The sequence below is a fragment of the Panthera uncia genome, chromosome A2, assembly GCF_023721935.1.
Source record: "Panthera uncia isolate 11264 chromosome A2, Puncia_PCG_1.0, whole genome shotgun sequence".
Taxonomy (NCBI): Eukaryota; Metazoa; Chordata; class Mammalia; order Carnivora; family Felidae; genus Panthera; species Panthera uncia.
The window spans coordinates 149,367,802-149,391,032 of NC_064816.1; the positions used below are offsets into that span (position 1 = coordinate 149,367,802).

The following is a 23,231-nucleotide window of genomic DNA, read 5'->3' on the forward strand; positions in this document are numbered from 1 at the left end:
GTCCAGGAAAGGGGTGCCTGGGTGGCTCAGTTGGTTAAACAGCTGACTTCAGCTCAGATCACGCATGCGAGTTCGAATCTTGCATCAGAGTCTCTGCTTTAGTACAGAGCCCACTTCAGATCCTCTGTCCAACCCCACTCCCCTCTCTGCTTCTCCTTCTACCCCCGCACCCGACTCCTATGTGCATGTGTGTGTGTGCGCGCACATACGTGTTCTCTCTCTCTCAAAAATAAACATTTAAAAAATCATAAAACGGGCTCCTGGGTGGCTCAGTCGGTTGGGCATCCGACTTCAGCTCAGGTCATGATCTCATGGTTTGTGGGTTCGAGTCCCGTGTCAGGCTCTGTACTGACAGCTCAGAGCCTAGAGCCTGCTTCGGATTCTGTATCTCCCTCTCTCTCTGCCCCTCCCCAACTCATGCTCTATCTGTCTCTGTCTCTCAAAAATAAATAAATGTTAAAAAATTAAGGGGCGCCTGGGTGGCTCAGCCGGTTAAGCGTCCAACTTTGGCTCAGGTCATGATCTCGCGGTCTGTGAGTTGAAGCCCTGCATTGGGCTCTGTGCTGACAGCTCAGAGCCTGGAGCCTCTTTCAGATTCTGTGTCTCCCTCTCTGCCTGACCCTCCCCTGTTCATGCTCTGTCTCTCTCTGTCTCAAAAATAAATAAACGTTAAAAAAAAAAAAGTTTAAAAATTAATTAATTAATTAATTAAAATAAAAAATCATAAAACATACAAAATCTAGCAAGAGGGTCCTGGAGGAGAGTCAGGTCAGTCTCTGAACAACACTGGCTAACCAAAGACATGATTTTAGAAGAAACCAGTTGAAAAAGAACTGCTTTAAATTGTCATAGTTTTAATGGTACTTTGTGGTTTATTGCTGTGTTTTATTTAAAAAAAATTTTTTTAACGTTTATTTATTTTTGAGACAGAGAGAGACAGAGCATGAACGGGGGAGGGTCAGAGAGAGAGGGAGACACAGAATCTGAAACAGGCTCCAGGCTCTGAGCAGTCGGCACAGAGCCCGACGCAGGGCTCGAACTCAGGGACCGTGAGATTGTGACCTGAGCCGAAGTCGGCCGCTCAACCGACTGAGCCACCCAGGCGCCCCTATTGCTGTGTTTTAGAGGAAACCTCACTGGGCCTTAAGTAGCACATCATCAATTTCACTTACTAGTATTACTTGTTTAAAAACAAATTGTCCAATGCTCAAAAATGAACAATAATGGCTCAAGTTTTTTTCTTTGTGATTGATCCATAGAAATAATGGAATGGTCAACCTGTCCAGGCACTGCTTTCAAACACCCAGGGTCATCCAATTTATAAAAGCTCAGGTAAGGAGTGCCTGGGTAGCTCAGTCAGTTAAGTGTTCAGACTCTTGATTTTGGCTCAGGTCATGATCTCAAGGTTCATGAGATGAAGTCCACATCAGGCTCTGTGCTAACAGCATAGAGCCTACTTGGGATTCTCTCTCTGCCCCTCCCACACACTTTCTCTCTCTCTCTCTCTCCCTCCCTCCCTCCCTCTCTCTCTCTCTCCCTCTCTCTCTCTCAAAATAAATAAATAAACATTTTGGAGGGCACTTGGATGGCTCAGTCAGTTAAGCGTCTGACTCTTGGTTTCAGCTCATGTCATGATTTCATGGCTCCGTGGGTTCAAGCCCCACATCAAGCTCTGTGCAGGCAAAGCAGAGCCTGCTTGGGATTCTCTCTCTCCCTTTGTCTCTGCCCCTCTCCCACTTGTGCTGTCTCTCTCAAAATAAATAAATTAAAAAAAAAAAAACATTTTTTAAAAAAATGAATAAAAATTTAAAAAAATAAAAGCTCAAGTAAGAAGGATCTCAAAATGATATGTGTCAAAGTGATTATCTTTGGGGCACCCGGGTGGCTCAGTTAAGCATCTGACTCTTGATTTTGGCTCGGGTCTTGATCTCGTAATTCGTGAGATCGAGTCTCCACATCAGCTGCTGGCAGCACAGAGCCTGCTTAGGATTCTCTCCCTCTATCAGCCCCTCTACCCTCCTCTCTCTTTCAAAATAAAAAAACTAAAAAAAAAAAATTATCTTGGGGCGCCTGAGTGGCTCAGTCGGTTGAGCATCCGACTTCAGCTCAGGTCACGATCTCACGGTTCGTGGGTTCGAGCCCCGCGTCAGGTTCTGTGCTGACAGCTCAGAGCCTGGAGCCTGCTTTGGATTCTGTGTCTCCCTCTCTCTCTCTGCCCCTACCCTGCTTGCACTCTGTCGGTCTCTCTCAAAAATAAATAAACATTAAAAAAAAAAATGTGCTGGGGGATGGGGGGAGACTGGATGGCTCAGTTGGTTGAGCATCTGACTCTCAATTTCAGCTCAGGTCACGATCCCAGGGTCGTGGGATTGAGCCCCATGTAGAAATCTCCCCACCCCCACTCTCTCAAAAATAAATAAACATTATTTATTTAAGAATAAAACAGAACGTGTCTCACGGGGCTAGGCCACCCCTCAAGTCCACACCATTTCCGACACGCTCCAATGTGAAACCTCTCAACTATTCTTTCTAAAATAGAGGGAAGGCACAGGAAGGATCAAAAAGATCAAGCTGACTGATGACAGGTGTGAATAATCTGATATTAAAACCACTTAAAAAGAGAAATCAAAGACAAAGGGAGTGGCATACCCCGCTTTCCCAAACCAGTTGCCCATAACCGCAACCACACAGGGCCAACCGGTAGACTGCAGCAGGCCATTCCCAATCCACAGACAGCAGTAGAGGCCCTTGTTGTAGAAATGCAGCCATTCCGTGACAGGGCCAAAGACGAACACCTACGAGGAAGGGAAGAAAAAGGGACACGTGACATCCACGCAGACACCTAGAGGACACCTAACTGCCTACCATGCTTATGTTTCTGCGTGAAGAGACACATTCAAGGGTCCCGGGCCTAAGAGACACGCGGCTGACTCTCCAGAGGCTCCTGCTCAGAGCAGCACCGAGCGAGTAAGACAAACACATTAAACTGCCCCCACTGACGAAAGACGTCAAACAACACAAAGCTCCCTGACGACCAGCCCCCGGCTCAACGTGGATCTTCTGCTCTAAAAAGTTCAATCCTCATTGTTCGACCCCATCATACAGCTCTCGTTTTCTCGTCCTCAGGCCCATGTGTGTGGAGGACAACTGTAAGGACCGAGTTTGTGGATATAAGGTCAGTCAGCGCAGGGCCACGCACACCGTGGGGCCCAGGACACACAAGCATCATTATTACTGCAGCTGTCAAGAGAACCGGTGGAAGCTGTGATCGGCTCGGTAATTCAGCAGCGTTCGCCAAGCAACTGCTTTTTGTGGGCATTTTGCTCAAGTAAACATTTTGTCTGCAGTTGAAATTTCTCTGGGGAATATTCTGCATGGGTTAAAAAACGGAATGCACCATATTATGTTTCCATTGGGGAATAAGCAAAAGTATAAGGAGAGAAAAACGGTCAGTGGTTGCTGACCAGAGGCTGGGGGAGGAGGGAAGAATGGTAGTGACACAACTGGACTCGTTTGTTGAAACTTGGAACCACACACCAAGAAGTGTGAGTTCATGCACATACTTCAATTTTTCAAATAATGTAAAAAAACAAAACAAAATGTACACAGGTTTTAAAATAAGATGCATACGTGGGTAGGCGAGCAGGCTATGAATGAATGAAGTGTTTCAATCTCTCAAGTGGCAGATATTGGAAAATAATCATAAAATAGGGTCTAATTGAAATCGATGCTTTCATTCAACCAATAAAAATTCCTCACTAGGAGCTAGGAAACAAACAAACAAAAAAGATGCATCAAATGTGGATCTTGACCTCTAGAGCACTAAATTAGCTAGGCGTTGTTCCCCAGGCCTCGCACATAGAAACTCGCAAGAGCCTCCCTATCAGCCCCGTAGGAAGGTCTTCAATGAGGCTGAAGCAAGAGCAATGGCAGCTGGGAGATGGCGGAAGAGGAAGTGACAGCCAGGTAGTCCAGGTCTCGGGAAATCTGTGACCTCAACCATCATGCTGCAGACCCCCAGGGAAAGCAAGACTGATACAGAAATCAGCAGCCTAAGCAGCAGACAACGTAAGTGCTGCGGCAGGGGAGCCCGGAAGAGGAAGCGATCCCTTTCAGGAACGAAGGTCAGGAGAGTAAGGCATTATGAAAGAACTGCCATTTAGCCAGTCACTTGCAGGAGACCCTGAGTTAGACTATGGAGAGCTAACTGAACAGGGAGCCATTGGAGGCAGGAAGAAGAGTGAGAGCAAAGAGAGTGAGACAGAAAGACACAGGCTGTGTTAGGACCACGGGAAAAAGTATGGCCAGATCCAAGTGGTGAAGTGTAGTGGTCGACACAACTACCAAGGCGGCTCAGGACCAGGTTCTTGAGAGCACTGAATGCCGTGCTATTTATGCTTGGCTTTGGTGGTGAACGAATCAGGGAAGGGGCATGATCCAAATCTCACTTTAAAAAGATTCCCCTAAATGATGGGGCGCCTGGGTGGCTCAGTCGGTTAGGTGTCTGACTTCGGCTCAGGTCATGATCTTGCAGTTTGTGAGTTCGAGCCCCACGTCGGGCTCTGTGCTGACAGCTCGGAGCCTGGAGCCTGGAGCCTGGAGCCTGCTTCGGATTCTGTGTCTCCCCCTCTCTCTGCCCCTCCCATCCTCATGCTCTGTCTGTCTCTCAATAATAAATAAATGTTAAAAAAAAAAATAAAAATAAAAAATAAAAAGAATCCCTCAAGTTGAAAAGGCACACAAGTTACTAAAAAAATGGAAGATTAATTCTATTCTCCTATTCTACATATAGAAATAGAGAGAGTACTTGGATTCCAAAATACCTGACCAAGATGATAATATTGATGATGACGATAATAACACTAATACCTTTTCAACTTACCACTAGTGCAGAAGAACACATGCCAAACGACAGAACCCATCGTAAATTAAGCCGATCTCCAACAATTCCACTGATGAAAAGGCCCTAAAAATAAAGCATGTTTATTTTACAGCTCTGAGTAATGACACAACATGAAAAAGAGGAAGATACAATGTGATGCAGGTGAGGGAAACAAAACACTGACATGACTCAAAATTAAACTTCGTTCATAAGCCCAGACTAGCTGTCTCCATCAGTTTCACACACGTTTCGTGAAATAACAGTGGGTTTCTGCACATTACACTGTAAACAAACTCACGTACCCAAATACTACAATCCAGTGTAAACTCTGGTTCTACCAAAAGCGGATCCCCATCACTGCCTAAAAAGGAGACTGGAAAACCAAAAACAAAACAAAGCAAAAATACTAATAAAACAAGCACACAAATATATTTCATTTTCTAGAACAGATTAACTCCTAAGGATCAGCGATGTGCATTCCCATAGGGGTTACACTTCGCCATTTGCATTCTGAAATCAAGATGTGTCACAACGCGTCCTGCACAACAGAAGCTTCTGGGGCACAAGCACTGCCTGTTTAATCTGACCCTTGGGCTTCATGACTTCACGAGGCAGGGAGTGTAGGGGCACAAAGCCAATAATTAGTTGAAGATAAGTACAAACGTTCTGCCTCCTGCTCTCCTCCCACTGAGCGGCAAGAATCAAAATCCGGTGGTCACGGCCGCAAGGCAGACTAAGGAGCCAAGGGCAATACACTGGGTTTCTTCCATGAATATGTAAAAGGAATAAATGTCTTGACTGAAAACCTAAATCCAGGTATAGGTGTTTCTGACACACCGACTGTATCTATACTAGAGAAAACAGACGGTATGTCTCATCGTCGACCTGCGGCTCGATATAAAGAAGCATGATCACTGACTGCTCGTGGCCCCTTTATCTCCTAAACCTACTGAATCCTAGTGATAGGTATGATCGCAACTCTAGATAAGAGGAAACTAAAGATCAAAAAAAGGGTTAAATTCCATTTGGAAACCAAATATGACACAGGCAGTTGACTGTGGTAGAGGTGGTCTTTGCACTGGACGATGCTGTTTCTTAACATACACCGTAAAGGCTCAGTGACAAGCACTCCAGGGAGTGTTCCACCCACAGGGGTGCTCCACCCACAGGGGGTGCTCCACCTAAAGCTGAATGACCATGTTATTGGGATTTCCTACTCAAAATGCCCAGGGTGAAGAGTTAGGCTAATTGAGGGGCGCCTGGGTGGCGCAGTCGGTTAAGCGTCCGACTTCAGCCAGGTCACGATCTCGCGGTCCGTGAGTTCGAGCCCCGCGTCGGGCTCTGGGCTGATGGCTCGGAGCCTGGAGCCTGTTTCCGATTCTGTGTCTCCCTCTCTCTCTGCCCCTCCCCCGTTCATGCTCTGTCTCTCTCTGTCCCAAAAAAAAAAAAAAAACTTTAAAAAAAAAATTAAAAAAAAAAAAAAAAAAAAAGAGTTAGGCTAATTGATCCACGATCTGCTCCAACTGTTTCTACTACTACAGGCTTCCTCTTTGAAGAAAAGATATTCCAAAAATTGCCCAAAGAAACACTCAGAGATTACTCTGGGACTTTCACTTGGTGTTTCACATCACCTGGATATTCGTAATCAAAGGACTTTTTTATAACTGGACACATTTGCAAGAGAGGAAATCAGACCCTGGGAGAAAAGCGCGGACGGCTCACAGTATGCTCCCCGCGGCCCGAGCTCAGCCGCCACCACACAGCTCCCGCAACCAGAGATCCCAGCTGCCCGATCCAAGACGACTACCTTGGACACAGAATTAGCGCCTGCCATGCTGGTATGGCTCCCAGGACACCACCATCTCTCGGTTCTCTCCCTTTACTGCTGCACCTCTGCCCACGTGCCCATTCTTCACGTCCCCTGCCTCGAGATAACAGAAGCCCCATGGCTCAGTTGTCGCGCCTCTTCTTTATCCTCACCTGCTCCTTGGATGATTCCATCGTCTCCTAACTGAAAATTATCTAGATGCCAAAGACTCTGAAATCTGTACCGCTAGGCTGAGCCTCTACCTTGAACTCGAGACTCACATAATCAAATGTCTACTCTTCATCCTTTGGGCAATAATAGGTATGTCACATGTAACCTGTCTAAAAGAGACTGCCCCCAAAGCCTACCCCTCCCACCGTCCTCCACTCAGCTATGATACTTCTACCCTAGAGTTGTTCTCGACACCTCTCTTTCTCTTATATTCCACACGCAACAGGAAAAAGAATTCTTGGTTCTACCTTCAGAACACAGGTAAAATCTACCTCTTCCCACCTCTGTTACCCCACCCTGGATCTAAGACATCATCATCCTTCACCTCAAAACCGGAAGAGCCTAACCTGTCTCCCTGTTTCTGCCTTTGCCCTTGGTTCAGTCACCCAGGGCAGCAAGTGCACCTGCACAAACATGGGGCAGATCCCAGCACTCGTCTGCGCAAAACCTTCCATGGCTTCCCATCTCACTCAACGTTAAAGTCAAAGCCCCAACAAAGGGACCAAAGCCCTAAAGGTCTGAGCCCCATACCTTCTCTGGCCTCACTTCCTGTCTCTCTGTTCTAATCACCCAGACCTCATTCACATCAGGTCTTGGCTCAAATACAGCCTCCTACCCGAGGTCTTCCCCAGCCATCCTACCTAAATTACAACTCCCACCCGGGGCTATGTATTCCCCTTTCCCTGCTTTATTCTTCTCCACAGCACCTATCACCTCCACCCATCCTCTTTATTTGCTTATGTACAGCGCCGTGTTACTGTTGGTCCTCCTTAGCTCCCACCCAAGAATGTAAGCTTTATAAAGCTAGGGATTTTTCCTGTGTTGCTCACTGATGAACTCCCACAGACTAGAAGAGTATCTGGCACATGATAGGTTCTCAGTAAATATTTGTCAGATGGATGAAAAATGAATGAATGGCTGGGTAGATGGATGGGAAGGACACAAAATATAAACTTCAGCAAAACTGAACTCTCCTGGGTCAGGAAATTCTAGAATTCCTTAAACACTTCGTAAGTGTGCAGTCATTTCCATATACATCTTTCCTCAACCTAAAACCCTCAAATTCTAAAACTTACCACAGCATAAGAGAAGAGGAAAATGGTGTCCAGCGTTCCAAGGAAAAGAGTGGCCTCCTCTGCGCTGGGGAACAAATGGTTGCTGCTCCAGATCTACAACAACACAAGAGCCAGGTCAGTCCCCACTGGTACCTGTCAGTCCTTCTCTCTCTCAAAGCACCTGCACCTACGGCCTCTGCCCGCCCTCACAGAGCCCTGGGGAGGTTGCACAGAGGAAATCAGCACTCTGTAGATAAGGAAACACACATGAGAGGGTTTGCAAGGTCAAAGCTATTTGCACAATACGAAAACGTGAGCTGCTTTTTTTCTTCTTTTGCACTGACGGCGCGTATGCAGCGGTGGGTAAAACTCCTCGTGGCTCAGCATGAGTCAAGGCCGTTACGCCAGACCCTACTATTAATCGCTATATTCTTTATGGCCATGCTCACAGTTAAAAGAAAACAAAAACAAAAACAGGCCAATTTCACTTAAGAATGTCCTTGGTACGTGCTAGATGCTCAAATATTTGGCGAGAAGCAAAAAGTATTAAATTTATTAAATCTGGCCCTCAAGTCCGCTTATCTCTAATATTCTGTGTGCCGGTGCTAGGCATCCAGGCACCACGGCTGTCCCGAGGAAGAGCACACGTGCAGTGTGTGAAATACGAGCCACAATACGGTTTTTTACTTGGAAGAATGACTGACAGAGGAGCCACAGTTATTCAGATTTGGGTATTTGGCAGATATGTCCTCAAAAAAGAACGAAATGATCCTGTCACTTCAAAATCCATTCAAAGTACAAGACAGACAAATGGATCTTAATATAAGCGTACAAAAAGTTAATCGATACAGTTTCAGATTCCACACGGCAACTAACCTTTAAGAAATTGCCACTTGTCAAATTCTGGTGTACTATCAAAGACACATGCCCACAATCAGCTGAAAAAACTCTTAAAGTACTTCTCCCCTTTCCACTGTGTATCTGTGAAAGGCCAAATTCTCTTCGAACAGTTCAAAGGATCAGATGGCAAGAGACTGAATTCAGAAGCAGACTGAAAATCTACTATCTTCTATTAAGCCACATGTGAGATTTGCAAAAATGTAAATCAATGTCATTCTCCTCATGAAGTGATTTTTTTTGTCTTGAAAACTCATTTTTTAGAAAATGTCATTTATGTTAACACATTATGGGTTTACTTAATTCATTTAAAAAATAACTAAAAAAGAGATGAGGCGGGTTTTTTCCAATTTCTCAGGTTTTTAAAAAAATTTTTTCAATGCTTATTTATTTTTGTGAGATAGAGAAAGAAAGAGAGGGAGACACAGAATCTGAAGCAGGCTCCAGGCTCCGAGCTGTCAGCACAGAGCCCGACACGGGGCTCGAACTCACAGACTGCGAGATCATGACCTGAGCTGCAGTGGGGTACTTAACTGACTGAGCCACCCAGGCGCCCCTCAATTTCTCAGTTTTAATTTCTAAACAGTTTTAATTTCTAAAATATCTATAAATGTAAACCCACAAAACCAAAAACTCTTTGGGGTCCTCAACCCAAAAACTGAGAGAACTCCTAGAATAAATGATTTCTGAGATGGGATGTTACAGGAAAGAAATTCTGACTTTAGAATATTAAAGAGAAAAATCACAATCAGCGATAAAGAAAAAAAATGTTTAACAGAAAGTAAAATCCCCAAATTATAAAAGAATGCGTAAAGTGTGATTCTAAAGGATTGGGACTTATTTCTGTGTGGCTTCAGGCGTCAGTCTTGCTCCTTTAACAACACCTCACACGCTGTCACCGTAGAGAAAAGAGCAGCCCACACAATGATCGATCGGTATTTCCATGCACTAAGTGGGGCCCTAAAGTTCCCCAATTCGAGTCATTTTGCCTCAGGCCACAATCTTCCGCCCTGATGCTCATTAGGACCCAGGACCAAGCCCTGTTGGGCACACATCAATGTGAGCTAGAGACAGTGGCCTCAAACAGCTGCCCCAAGTTTCAGGAGTCCTTCTTTACTCTCTCAAGAGGTCACCAAAACTCCCTGCAGGTGTGGCTTTCACAAGAACGGACAGATTTCAAATAGCTTTCTTTTGCTTTACTACCAGAATTCAGCTGAAATATACTTTTGATGGTCTACTTAACAAGTGGAAAACAAAAAGAAAACAAAAACAAAAACAAAAAACAAAATAGGACTAACAGAAAGATAGAGAAAATAAGGTAAGAGAACAAGCCTAGTAAAGAAAGTTCCCTTCAACAACAGAAGTCAGACAGACTTGTCAGAAGGATGCATACTAGTGAGAAATGGTCCATGCACACAGAGCAAATCACCCAGTGTTTAATGAAATGACTTGCACACGGTGAAATCCCATGCACTGCAGTGGTGTAGCTGAGCTGGCCTGCATACACATACAATTAACATGGGAACCCCCGCCCCCCCTCCCCCGGCCTGTATGCATGTCGGGTTTTCGCGTGTTGTGGGGGGGAGGGGCTGTACTAAGCACCGAGGCACTTCCTGGAAGCGTGAAATTGTGTGCGTGGGGGTTTCCTAAGTAAGAACGTTTAGCACAGAGTGAGGGCGAGGCATGGGGTGGGGAACTACTGACAAGAGCTTCCTGAAGTGGTGCACAGAGAATGAGTTAAAGCTGACTTCCGTTCTGGGGTCTGCTCTCTGACCACAGTGAGTGGTATCGCTTTCCGTGAGATTCTGCTGGGGAAGAGCAGCTGTGGATGAGCGTGAGACAGAGTGTTGAGGACACCCTGAGTCCCGCTACCCTCTCCTGGACAGCTTGGACTCAATCACACTGCTCTCATGGAAGGACTGTACTGTCTGGGGAGGTAAGGCTTTTTAATTTAATAGAACAAAATCTTGCTTACAATTTCCAGTCAAGTTGTCCTCAAATATTAAATTTAACCATTACCTCCTTGCTATCTCTAAACATAGATTTTATGTTCTGTTCCCTATTTTCAGTGTTCATCCATATCAGTGGGATCCATGATAAATTCTCAGGTGAAGAGACTGTGTGTGCTTAATTCTTTTTGTAAAGCATCTAAGATAGCTATGCATTAAAATGAAAACTATAATAAGTAATTTTTGATGATGCTGTTCAGGACACTTAAATGTTTAACGCTATGTTAGCAAACTATTTTTCAGAATAATTTTACATAAACCCCTGGTTCTTTTTTTTTTTTTTTTTTTTTATTTATTTTGAGAGAGAGCGAGAGAGCATGAATGAGCAGAGGAGGGGCAGAGAGAGAGAGAGAGAGAGAGAGAGAGAGAGAGAGAGAATGAATCCCAAGCAGGCTCCATGCTGTCAGTGCAAAGCCCGACACGGAGCACGATCTTATGAACCGTGAGATCATGACCTGAGCTAAAATCAAGAGTCAGATACTTAACCCACTGAGCCACTCTGGCGCCCCATAAACTTCTGGTTCTAAGAACTCTTCCCACTTCAGACAAGAAAGCAAGTCTCAAATGGAGGCTAGCGCTGACAGTTACAGACACAGAAGCACAGGAAGAGTGAAAAGTACATATCACCCCAGCTGTTCCACTCCCAGCAGTAGGCTTAGGAAAGAAAAGGAAAGAAAAAAACCCAGACCTTAAAGTGTAAAGAAAGGAATGGAAGGTCAGCACTGCTCTCCACGACAGCAGAGACGGAAATACAAAGATCTCCAGGATAAGTCTGAACGTGACTTCTATATAACCAACCCATCCAAAGTACTTAACCCACAGTTCTGAAAAACCAGAATGGTGAAATCTATTTTAGCAGCAATTAGAGTAAGTAAATAAATAAACACCTAAGCAGAAAAGTTAATACAAGTCCCACAAGAGCTAATAATGTTAACATGGTTACTGGCAATAAAGAGTTAACAGAGAAGGCCTGAGACTGTTCTCCTCAAAAATGCCTACTTGTGAGTTTGGCCCCTGGCTGGCACCTGAGAACTTGGATTTTGGGAGTGTTCCCATCCTTTCCTACTAAGAGTGGTTCACTGTACCTAAACTGTTTGTACAAACAATGTGGTTTACGCTGAACCTTTCCTCCTAGGCGTCTGGAATTTTTGTCCATGTCAGGCACAAGGTGCCTATGTGACCAGTCCCAATAAAAACCCTGGGCACTGAGTCTCTAATAACCTTCCCTGGTAGACAGGTTGTCACAACCTGTTGCTGGAAGAATCACATACATCCTGTACGACCCCACTGAAAAAGTCCTCTTGGAAGCTCGCACCTGGCTTCCTCCAGAACTCAGCCTGTGCTTTTCCCTTTGCTGATTTTGCTCTGTATCCTTTCAGTGTAATAATCCACAGCTATGAATATGACTATAAGCTGAGTCCTGTGAGTCCTCTTGGTGAATCATCAAACCTGGGGGTGGTCTTGGGGGCGGCCAAACTCAGTTACCTAAAAAACAAAGGCAGCCTTAGGCAGCATAACCAGAAACTAAGTGCCGAAATCAAATCCTGTTGCTCTGTATATTAATCAGACTGCACCCGCAAAATCACATTCAGCACACCGCACCACTACGCTACAGTTCAAGGAACCATGCACGTTGGCCTAAATGAGAGAAACTTAGGAAGAAAGGTCTTCTCTGAATATTCAACAGGCTGTCACGCAGCAGGAATCGACCACTATGAATGGCTCAGAAGAAAACCCAAGATCAAAATTAAACAGCAGAATACTTTTCCCTAATATAAGAAAGAACTTTCTAGAAGTATTAAAGCAGAAGGTGAGTGATCATCTTTCAAAATGACAAAGAAAGCATCTATACTGGTTGAGAGGTTAGAGCACATGACCCCTTCAAGGGCACTCCAAGGTTTGTGACAAGTCATTTGATCATTTAGATGTACTCAGGGAGCACACAGCACTGTCAAGACTCAGTGTGAAATCTAAACCTCTATTCCTAACATCTTTGCTTTTAAAAGTTCCTGTTATGGGGCACCGGGGTGGTCAGTCGGTTGAGCGTCCGACTTCAGCTCAGGTCATGATCTCACAGCTCATGAGTTCAAGCTCCACATCCAATTCTATGCTGACAGCTCAGAGCCTGCAGCCTGCTTCAGATTCTGTGTCTCCCTCTCTCTCTGCCCCTCCCCTGCTCATGCTCTGTCTCTCTCTGTCTCAAAAATAAATAAAAACATTTTTAAAAATTAAAAAAAAAAGAAGACATGCCAAGAATATTAATATGTATCTACAATTCCACATAATCCAACTCAAGGAATGTGGTAAAGAATGCATGGAGTGGGGCACCTGGGTGGCTCAGTCAGTTGAGTGTCTGTCTCTTGGTTTCAGCTCAGGTCATGATCTTGTGGTGCATGAGTTCGAGCCCCGCATCAGGCTCTGTGCCGACAGCTCTGAGCCTGGAGCCTGTTTCAGATTCCGTGTCTCCCTCTCTCTCTGCCCCTCCCCCGTTCATGCTCTGTCTCTCTGTCTCTCTGTGTCTCTGTCTCTCTCTCTCCTCTCTCTCCCTCTGAAAAATAAACATGAAAACATTAAAATAATGCATGGAGTGGATTTGTATATTGAAATAGGGTATCGTAAAGAATAGCATCTCCATTCCAACTGGTCATCAAAGGATTCACTTGATCCATAATGAATTCAAAGAAGTGGATACATACTCCCTGACTTCTAGACTCTTAAGCAAGATACAAACAAATGAAACAATCACAAGGTTCCTAAATACTGAGACATTAAACTATGTAACACACCGTACATAGTTCAGATGGGGGGGGGAGGAATTAGTGGAAGCTAGGAAAAAATTTGATAGAAAAAGTGGCATTTTAGGGGCGCCTGGCTGGCTCAGTTGGTGGAGCATGCGACTTTTGGACTCTGGGTTGCAAGTTCAAGTCCCACGTTGGGTGCAGAGATTACCTAAAAAAGAAGAAAAAGTGGCATTTTATCTTGCCACAGAGGGAAAAGCCAGATTTAGATGGGAAGGAAAAAAGAGAAAGAGCCTAAAAAAGAACATGAGCAAAATCTCAAAGGCAGAAATGAGTACAGGTGCTTGTGAAACTCAATTAAAAAACAGTCTCACCAGAACTGTGTCACTTCAAAACGGTGAGAAAGCAGCTGGATAGAACGGTAAGTAAAACAGGTCTGAGTCAGGGCAAGCTAAGAAATCAGGCAGAATAGTTTGGATTTTATGCCAGAGGAAACAGCCATTTTTCAGAGTCCTAAGCAGATGAATGAAACAAACTAGAAGAATTTCAGAGGAATTTCGGGGTGGGCATGGCTCGCTTCCTGAACCCGTCCTAGCACTTTGTTCCACTTACCTCTACAGGCAATCTAATGGACTTGTTAAAAGCACTTGGGGTCCACTGCTTAGAGATACTGACTTTGACATTGCTAAAAGTTTTTCTTGATGCGTGGAGCAACGAATAACTGCAAAAGAGAAAAGAAATACAGCTGAATGAATAGCAAAGAAAACGGCATTCAATAAAATCCCATTTGTTCCATTCAATTTTAGAATTCTTCTCTTAAAAAAAAAAAAAAAAAAAAAAAGTTTTGCTTTATCAACTGAAACAGTCTGCCAAGCAAAAGAAAAACTTAACCGGGGGTGCCTGGGTGGCTCAGTCGGTTGAGCATCTGACTTCAGCTCAGGTCATGATCTCACAGTTCTCACAGTGAGTTTGAATCCTGCATTGGGCTCTGTGCTCTCCGTCCAGAGCCTGGAGCCTGCTTCGGACTCTCTGTCTGCCTCTCTCTCTGCCCCTCCCCCACTCACACTCTGTTTCTCAAAAAATGAATAAATGTTAAAAAAAATTTTTTTTTTTAAAAAAAGAAAAACTTAACTAGTCTTCTTATATAAGCCCCTGTGTTCACTCCTAACTTATCCCTCCACCTAGAAGACAGATACGTGATTGATCCCGACCGACTTTAAATCATGGAGGCAGTTCTGTAAAGAATTTTAAGTCTTTAGCAACCATTGGCCCCTTGTTGTTGTACTAGCCACTCAGTAGCTTTCTCTTGAGTCCTGTCTTTTCCTCATATTGATGCCTCCTCTCATCCCCAACAAACGGCTATCCCTAAAGAAAGCATCCAAAACTACCTATCAACTGTTACACAATTAGAGAACCATTTCCTAGTTCTGCCTTAAAACAACCAAACAAACCTATCACATCATTTGTGGTGCCTTCAATAAAGATTAACAAAAGAAAATCTACCCAGAAGAAATCATCAAAACAGCTGAGCCACAGGGTTATAAGTAACATGGCTCCTAAAACCAAACAGCCTGGTTTATATCATCTATGGACCACTAAAGAGAGCCACTGAGGGCCACAGAATCACAAATACTGATGATTCCTTGGTCACGCTCCTTACAATTGTCTCATACAATTTTTACTTTACTTCTCAAGGATGCACAGGGCATATCCTGAACACGTGCATCCTGTGTTCTGAAGCTCCTGGTTTTAGTAAGGAAAGAATTTCATGTTAAACCACAGTTTCTCAACCGTGGCACTACTGACATTTTGGGCCCTGAAAATTCTCCGTTGTGGGAAGCCAGCCTGTGCACCGTAGGGTCCGTAGCAGCATCGCTGGTCTCTATCCACTCCAAGTGGCACCCCTTCCCCCAGTGGGACAACCAAAACTCCAAACATTTTGGCCAAATATGGGCAAACATTGCCCACGGGGCTACCAAAAAGTACAACAGAAAGAATAACTAGCCAGTTCATAAGCCCATGCCAACTCGTGCATTCAACACTTGCCACGCAGTAAGTACCTCTCCCAAACAAACAAACAAACAAACCAAAACACACAAGAGAACAGTTTTAGCAATCCATCCACATACCTGAAGAAGGTGAGCAAGAACACAACAACGTGATGATGGCTGAATCGGGAGAACAGAGTTCCTCTCTGAAAAATATTTGGCCAGGCCATAGTCTTCCTGACCTTCCTTCTCACCTCTGACCTCAAAGTTTGGACAGTGAATTATTTACATCATTTCTTCTTTCTGGAAAGACAAAACGCATTATCAACATTACTTAAAATAGGCAGTTAATCTAAAAACTGAATTATTTAGACTTATAACCAGTCAGCATATTATCAGGTCTTGAAAAAAATCACATGGGCTAGCTGACACCAGAAAACTAGATTGATAACTATGTTTTATAACAAGTCCTTAAAAAGAAAAATCCTTGACAAAAGACTGCATACTAACAGAAAGAATTCTTATACAAACTGGTAAGAAAACCACTAATTCAAGGCCAGCTGGCTGGCTCAGTTGGAAGAAGGTGTGACTCCTGATCTCAGGGTTGTGAGTACTTAAATAAAATCGCAGGGCTGCCTGGGTGGCTCAGAAGGTTAAGTGTCCGACTCGATTCTGGCTCAGGTCTTGACCTCACAGTCATGAGATCAAGCCCCAAGTCAGGCTCAGCATGGAGCCTGGTGCTTACTTGGGATATTCTCTCCCCCTCTCTCTCTCTCTTAAAAAAATAAACTTTAAAATAAAACAAAATCTTAAAGAAAAGAAAATCACTAATTCTGACAGAAAAATGAGGAAAGGAAATGAATAGACAACTCAGAAGAAATGAAATGTCTATTTAATTTATCAAATAAAAGCTCCAATTGGTCAGCAATACAAGAAATATTAATTAAGGCAAGAAAACGCTTATATAGTTAAAAAAGATTGTGCTCAATGTAGTTCAAGGTCTAATGACTCCTAAACTCTCATATACTGCTGATGGAGGTAAAATGTAGTATTACAGAAGACAATCTGGCCATAGTCATTAATAGCTTTGACACAAAAATTCTATTTCCGGGGCACCTGGGTGGCTCAGTCGGTTGAGCAGCCAACTTCGGCTCGGGTCATGATCCCACAGTTCGTAAGTTAGGGCCCCGCGTCAGGCTCTGTGCTGACAGCTCGGAGCCTGGAGCCTGCTTCGCATTCTGTGTCTCCCTCTCTCTCTGCTCCTCTCTGCTCCTCTCTCTGCTCACATGCTGTCTCTCAAAAATAAAGGTTAAAAAAAAAATTCTATTTCCAGGGACCTATCCCTAAAGAAATACAAGATGCATTCAGCTCTATAAACAAAGGTAGCTTTCACAGTATTTCAAAGAAGCTTTTTTATGTTAAAGAAACGAACTTTGTGTCAGTCGTAAGGAAATGGGTAAAGAGGCAGGGCCACTCCCATGCCCTCTGTCTCCACTGCTTTCTCTCACTTCTCCTTGGTTCTCTCTGAAAGCCGCATCCATGCTCTAATACCCAAGAATTAAGCACAGAGTAAGCATCTAAAATTTAATGTCTCCACTTATAAGTCTGCAGAGACAACCTGAATATGCAATTAAAAGAGGAATGATTAAATAAACTATGGTATATCCATATAGCTGAATATTTTATAATCATTTGACATGAAGAATTAAGGCTTTTTAGTGACATGAGAAAATGGCAAGTGAAAAAAGGAAGAAATGGGGTGCCTGGCTGGCTCAGTCAGTAAAGCATATGACTCTTGATCTTGGGGTGGTGAGTTCAAGTCCCACGTTAGGCGTAGATGACTTACAAAAAAAAAAAAAGTAAGATATGACTTATAAATATCATCAACTCAACTCTATGTTTACATAATATTTACAAATAAATAGGGAATACACTAGCTCTCTCTGCGTAGTAGGATTACGGGTAATTTTAATTTTCTAAATGCTTTCCTAAAAAATCTACAATAAAAGTATATATTACTTTTATAATCAGAAGGGAAAAACATCCACAGCATTGGTAAAGTCTTGTAATTCACTTGCTTATTAAGAAAAAATAAAGTTAAATTAACAAGATGACCTGTATGCTACATGTACTGCAATAGTTGAGGTAGGAGACAAACTCAAGAGCTCCCAATACTGAAATTAGCAAGTCACAGGGCTTTGCTTTCAAGGCTGTGTGCCTTGTAACTTCTATTAGACTCATGTTTTCACCAGCCACAGTTTAGGAGAGGTAGCCAAACCATAAATGCTGACAGACCCACCAATTGGCCATTCCTGAAACTTTTGGATAAAAGCTACAAAGGTGAGGTGGTTAGACATTATAGCTGTTTGACTTACTGGCTATAAGCCTCTGGACACGCCAATCTCTATGAATCGCATGTGGTAGTCTATAAAATGTCCTGTCTCTTTTAAGAGTCATAAGACTAAAATAAACAATGAATGTAAGTAAGGTATTATTAAGATAATTATTTTAGCCACTGATCTGCCCAGGATTAATCAAGCCCACAGCAGAATGTAGCTAATTTCATTTAATCTTTCTCCCTGAAAAATGTTCACAAAATAATGAGCCGAGTAGGATTTTAAAATTCCACTTACAAAACGTAATAAACTTTCTGTCTGTAATTCCAGAAAGTTACGAACCCGAGAGCTATTAGTGTTACTGCTAAATTTACCTCCATCCCCTAAATTAAACATGAAACCCAGTGGAACTCAAAGCTTTGTGTAAATTGTAGCTCTTTGAACTGAACACATACATTCACACCTCAAAACAGTATGCTGATAAGAGTTATGAAATTCAGTAATTTATCAGGTAAAATAATTCCAAAAATGTACGCTCCAACAGATTGGGATTACGTTGCTTTGGCAATAATGGTTGTGTATTTCAAGGCTCTGCAGTTACATTAATAACTTTAAATGACTACCGAGCTGTTTGAGACCATCTGGATTTCATTTCTAATCAACCACCTTTTCCTTAGTTCAGTGACATGAGAGAAAAAGCTTAATAAGTACACCAGGAAAATAGTTTTAGGTAATCACCTGCTGCTGGCAGGATGCCATTTAAAATGAATACTATTATAACATCTGGTCGTAAGTAATTACAATAATTAATAATAATAATACCTTGCACTTATATTCTCTACATCACAGAAGCGATTTCTAATCATCTGTGAGCTCTGTGACCCTGGGAAAGTGCTGAGAGTTTTTGCCAAGTCTGATTCCATCAAGCACATTCTACTTTCTGAAGACCATTTTCTTTACTGCTCTAGTCTAACATTTTCCAAGTGTAGGTAAATGCTGTCATAATTAATAAAACCAAAATTCATTTAAGTACTTCTAAATTCAAAGTAGCATTTAGCTAAATTCATTTAGCATTTTCTCAATGGATACTGAATATACAACTATCATATGAGAACAAGAATTAGCTTTTAAAAACAAAACTTAGTAAAAATAAGATCCCTGCCATCAAAAAGGGTCCAGAATCACTGAGCCGTGCTCACTCCTTTTCAAAACCAGTTCATAATCATGAACTCATCTGATTTGTGATGAAGCTTTTTTGAGCCCTAGAAGATCACGCATACAAGGTATTTTCCAGAATGAGACACTCTGCATTGTGCGATCAACGCTGAATAAAAGACATGCAACGTGTCCAGACGGAAGGTAATCTCCCCCTTATAAAACAATGCCTTGGAATATAAAGCGTTCCAAAACGGTTACTTTCTATAGATGTTCGGAGCCCATTTCCACCCCACAGCAGTAAGAGTTCAGGCTGTCCTGTACCAGGAATGCTGTGGGAGACACGGACTACAAAGCGGAAGGGGGAAGGCTGGTAGGACAGATGGCCCGCGGAAAGCATCTCGGCCCCCACGGCCACGTCCTCTGACCCAGTCCTCGCCCTGCCCCAGTCAGCTTCTCTGAGCTCATGCCGGGGGCTCTACTGCCCGCTGCCCCTCAGCCCTGTCACCTACTGACCTCCCGGCGCTCCGCTGTCGCTACAGACAGCGCTTGCCCCGCTTGTCTTCTGCCACTGCTTCGGTCTCCGTGCAATATCCTGGTGGCTCATCTACCACTCCCCAGTCCTCTTCACCACCCATCTTTTCCTCTATAATAACCCACACTTTTATAGAGGTTTTCCACAATAAAAACCCCATCCAGTAACTACATCACCTCCCCCAGGCAGATTTCAAACACCCAACTTTCTTCCCTTCCAGAAAACTCCTTGCTCTCCTACTTCCCACTCACCAGTCATTTTACCTCAGCAAAGCTCCCAATTCAGTCACCTCACCATTTTCCCATCATCCGTTACCCTCCCTGGTCCTCAGTTCCTTCCTCAGTAACTTAGAATCTATCCAACTCCCTTATGGGCCTTTTTTTCTTGCCTCTGTCCACCCACCCTGTACCCAAGCGGCTGCAGTTTGCCGGAGAAAAATCACACAGGCAGGCTGATTTCACTTTTTAGATTCAGAACCACAAACCTCAAAGGGCATGCAACACTGCCCAGCATGACTACACTTCCCTAATGATTCTGTTCTCTCAACCTCTAAGACAATTCCACACTTCTCTCTCAACCAGCGCGACGGCTTTCTGTCGACGCCCAGAACAATGGCTCTAACTCGGACCCTCCAGAGTTGCCGACAGTCCAGCCAACTGTCCAATTGATATGCCTCGTGTACCTGAAGCAAGATGCTTCACTTCCTCCCTCAAAACTGATTCCTCCCCCAGTACCCCCCACCTCATAAATGATACTACCATTCCCCCAAGTTGCCCAAGGTAACCAGGACTTATCCTTCATTTTTCCTTTTCTCTCTCTCAGCTTCCACAACCAACCCATCACTAATTATCTCCAAAATACATCCCAAAGTATTCCTCCTCTCTCCATCCCCACTGCCACCACCAAGATTAGCCACCCATCCCCCACCAAGCCTACCCCTAAAGCCTTCTGCAGGGTTTCACCACTTCTGTCTACCCTGCCCCCAACTCATTCTACACACATCGGCCAGAAATATATCTTAAGACATAAACCAGCTCCCACCCTCTGCTTAAAACACACTGATAGCTTCCCAAGACTCAGATAAAAATACAAAACAATTTGCCACGCCCTTCAAAGCCTGACTACCCCAGTCCTCTGCAGTAAAATTGGAAGGTTAAGGGGAGGAGAGCAGTGAACTGGACAGCTGTGGTTTGCAAAAGGAGGCTAAGGATAAAGGAGGTGACTGCCTGAGCAATGCCTTTTGGGAGAAGTGGGTGTTTCTTTTTTAATTGTTTTATTGATTGTCAATAGGTCATGCATGCATAAGGCAGAAAATTCAAAAGACATCGAAGGGGTACCAGAGAGTGACGTCTCCCTCTCTGATCTCATCACCCCGTGCCCTTACAGGTTTCTTTGCATCCCTGCAGAAGCCATGCCTGTGCATCCACTCCAGGCATAGCTCCTCACTCACACGTACACAAAGGAGCATACGACACACTATTCTGCACCGTTTTCTTTTCTTCACTTGTCAGAGGTGGGAGATCTGCCCCTATCTGCACCTACAGGGTCACCACATTCCAATCTCCCACCGGACATCTGGGTGGTTCCCCATCCTTTGCCACCACGAAGCTAGCCACACTTTGACACAGCAAGGAGCTAGCCCATTTCCCTCCTCCCCACCCTCGCCAGTACCACACCTCCACACTCGCTACAACGTCCCCACACCGAATTCTTTTCTTGTCCCTGAGCCCTTCCTTGCTTGGGGTCTTTGCATTCGCTGTTCCGCTGCCTGAAATGCTTTTCTGCTGGTTCTTTGCGAATGGTTTGCCCTTTCCTTTTCTTGGCTCATCCTCAAATCATCTCCCTCAGTGGTGTGCCCTGATCGCCCCGTCTACAATGGACAATGGCCGGGGCCGTTACTCAGTTACCTGTCTCCCCTCTGTCTCTGCTTCTTCCTTTCATAGCATTGTTCCCAATCAAATTATCTGGTTTAACGGTTTACGTGTGTGTTGTTCAGCTGTAAGCTCCACAAAAGAACGGCCTCATCTGTCTTCAGTCCACGGCTATATCTCTGGCACCTAGTAGAGCATTTAGAATGATCTGTAAAGATTTTGTGCACGAATGAATTCTTTGACCATAACCAACACCGAATACTCTCGAAGCACCAGGCACCATGCTAGGTACTTGCCTTGCGTTACTGTATTTAGTTCTCACATCTTATAAATAAGAAAACACATTTTATAAAGTAGTATCTCTTAACAGAGGAAGCGAGCACTCAAACCCAGACCTGACCCTAGTCTCTATGCTATACTATATAAGAAAAAAAGGCTAAAATATCTGAAGTTGGGTAAAACACAGCGATTAGAAATATCTCACCTTAAGCTTAGAAGTAGAAATCCTGAATGGGGGAAAAAAAAACCCACCTATTAGTAATAGTGGTTACACTATTACTATTCTCAAATGAGAAGGACATTAGATGGGCAATTACTTCACTCTTCAGACTTCAGTTTTTACATTTGCAAAGTAAAAAGATGGTGTGTACTAAAACAGAAAAAGGTAGAGTGGAAGAGTAATGAATGCATAGCTGAGTTCAATTATTTTGACAGTATTGTGTGTGTTGTAATTTAGCACCTCAATGTTTGACACAAGTAACTTTTTCATCCCACATCATCCCATTTGAAGCCATTTATCTGTACCACACAAATCCTTTCACTCAAAACTCAAGCCTTCTGTAATTTTTGTCTCTTCTTAAATTGTTTCATTACCACAGATGTAAAGTACCTAGCACTTCCCTGTAAAATTCTCTTGTCTTATTCCAGGGTTCCTAAAACTACATTCTTCCTACCCATTGTAAACATATTCCAAAGACAACTAGTTTTCAAGATAAAAACCTTTCCCTCTCGGTGTGCCTGGCTGGCATGTGACTCTTGATCTTGGGGTCTGGGGTCGAGTTCCACATTGAGGGGTAGATTGTACTTAAAACAAAACAAAAACAAAAAACAACAAAAAACAACAACAACAACAAAAACAACTTTCCTTCTCCTAAACAAAAGACTCATATGCCAGTTAACGGTTACTGCTGCGACATTTCATTTTATCAGTGGGCAAAACGGAACCTTCGATAATACACTTGATTCTGACATCTAGAAAGAAACAACACGTTGCACCGACTTCAATTTTATAAAATTACTGTTTCAGGGTCATTTTCTAATGAAAATGAAAGGCCGAGGTGCCTGAGTGGCTGAGTCCACTAAGTGTCCGACTTCAGCTCAGGTCATGATCTCACGGTTCGTGAGTTTGAGCCCTGCGTCGGGCTCTCCACTGTCTGCAAGGAGCGAGCTTCGGATCCTGCATCTTGCTCTCTCTGACCCTCCTCTGCGCTCTCTCTCTCTCTCAAAAACAAAAACATTTTTTTTTTAAAAAAAGGAAACGAAAGGTCAACAGAAGAATTATGTTCTTTGAAACCACATGTGACCCACAAAAAGGCATTAAAGTTGGAGCTGGAACCATAGACCCTCCACTTAATTAACTTCTCTGAGCCTCGATTTTCCTCATTTAAGAATTAAATTAGGGGGCGCCTGGGTGGCTCAGTCAGTTAAGCATCCGGCTTTTGGTTTCA

At 43.6% G+C, this 23,231-nt stretch overlaps 1 protein-coding gene across 4 annotated transcripts in view; it reads right to left on the reverse strand.

Annotated features, from left to right (window-relative positions):
* The window catches only part of SLC37A3 (solute carrier family 37 member 3), a 44,010-nt gene that overhangs the window by 19,623 nt on the left and 1,156 nt on the right, over positions 1 to 23,231 (reverse strand). For 2 of the 4 annotated variants that reach the window (XM_049643049.1, XM_049643046.1), the window contains exons 1-6: positions 21,541 to 21,982; positions 15,749 to 15,910; positions 14,232 to 14,340; positions 7,997 to 8,089; positions 4,883 to 4,966; positions 2,650 to 2,795 (exon numbers count right to left, since the gene is read on the reverse strand). In XM_049643049.1, the coding sequence (XP_049499006.1) occupies positions 2,650 to 2,795; positions 4,883 to 4,966; positions 7,997 to 8,089; positions 14,232 to 14,340; positions 15,749 to 15,837 (521 nt within the window). In that variant the 5' untranslated portion in view covers positions 15,838 to 15,910; positions 21,541 to 21,982. The other 2 variants (XM_049643048.1, XM_049643047.1) reach the window with 2 other exon arrangements.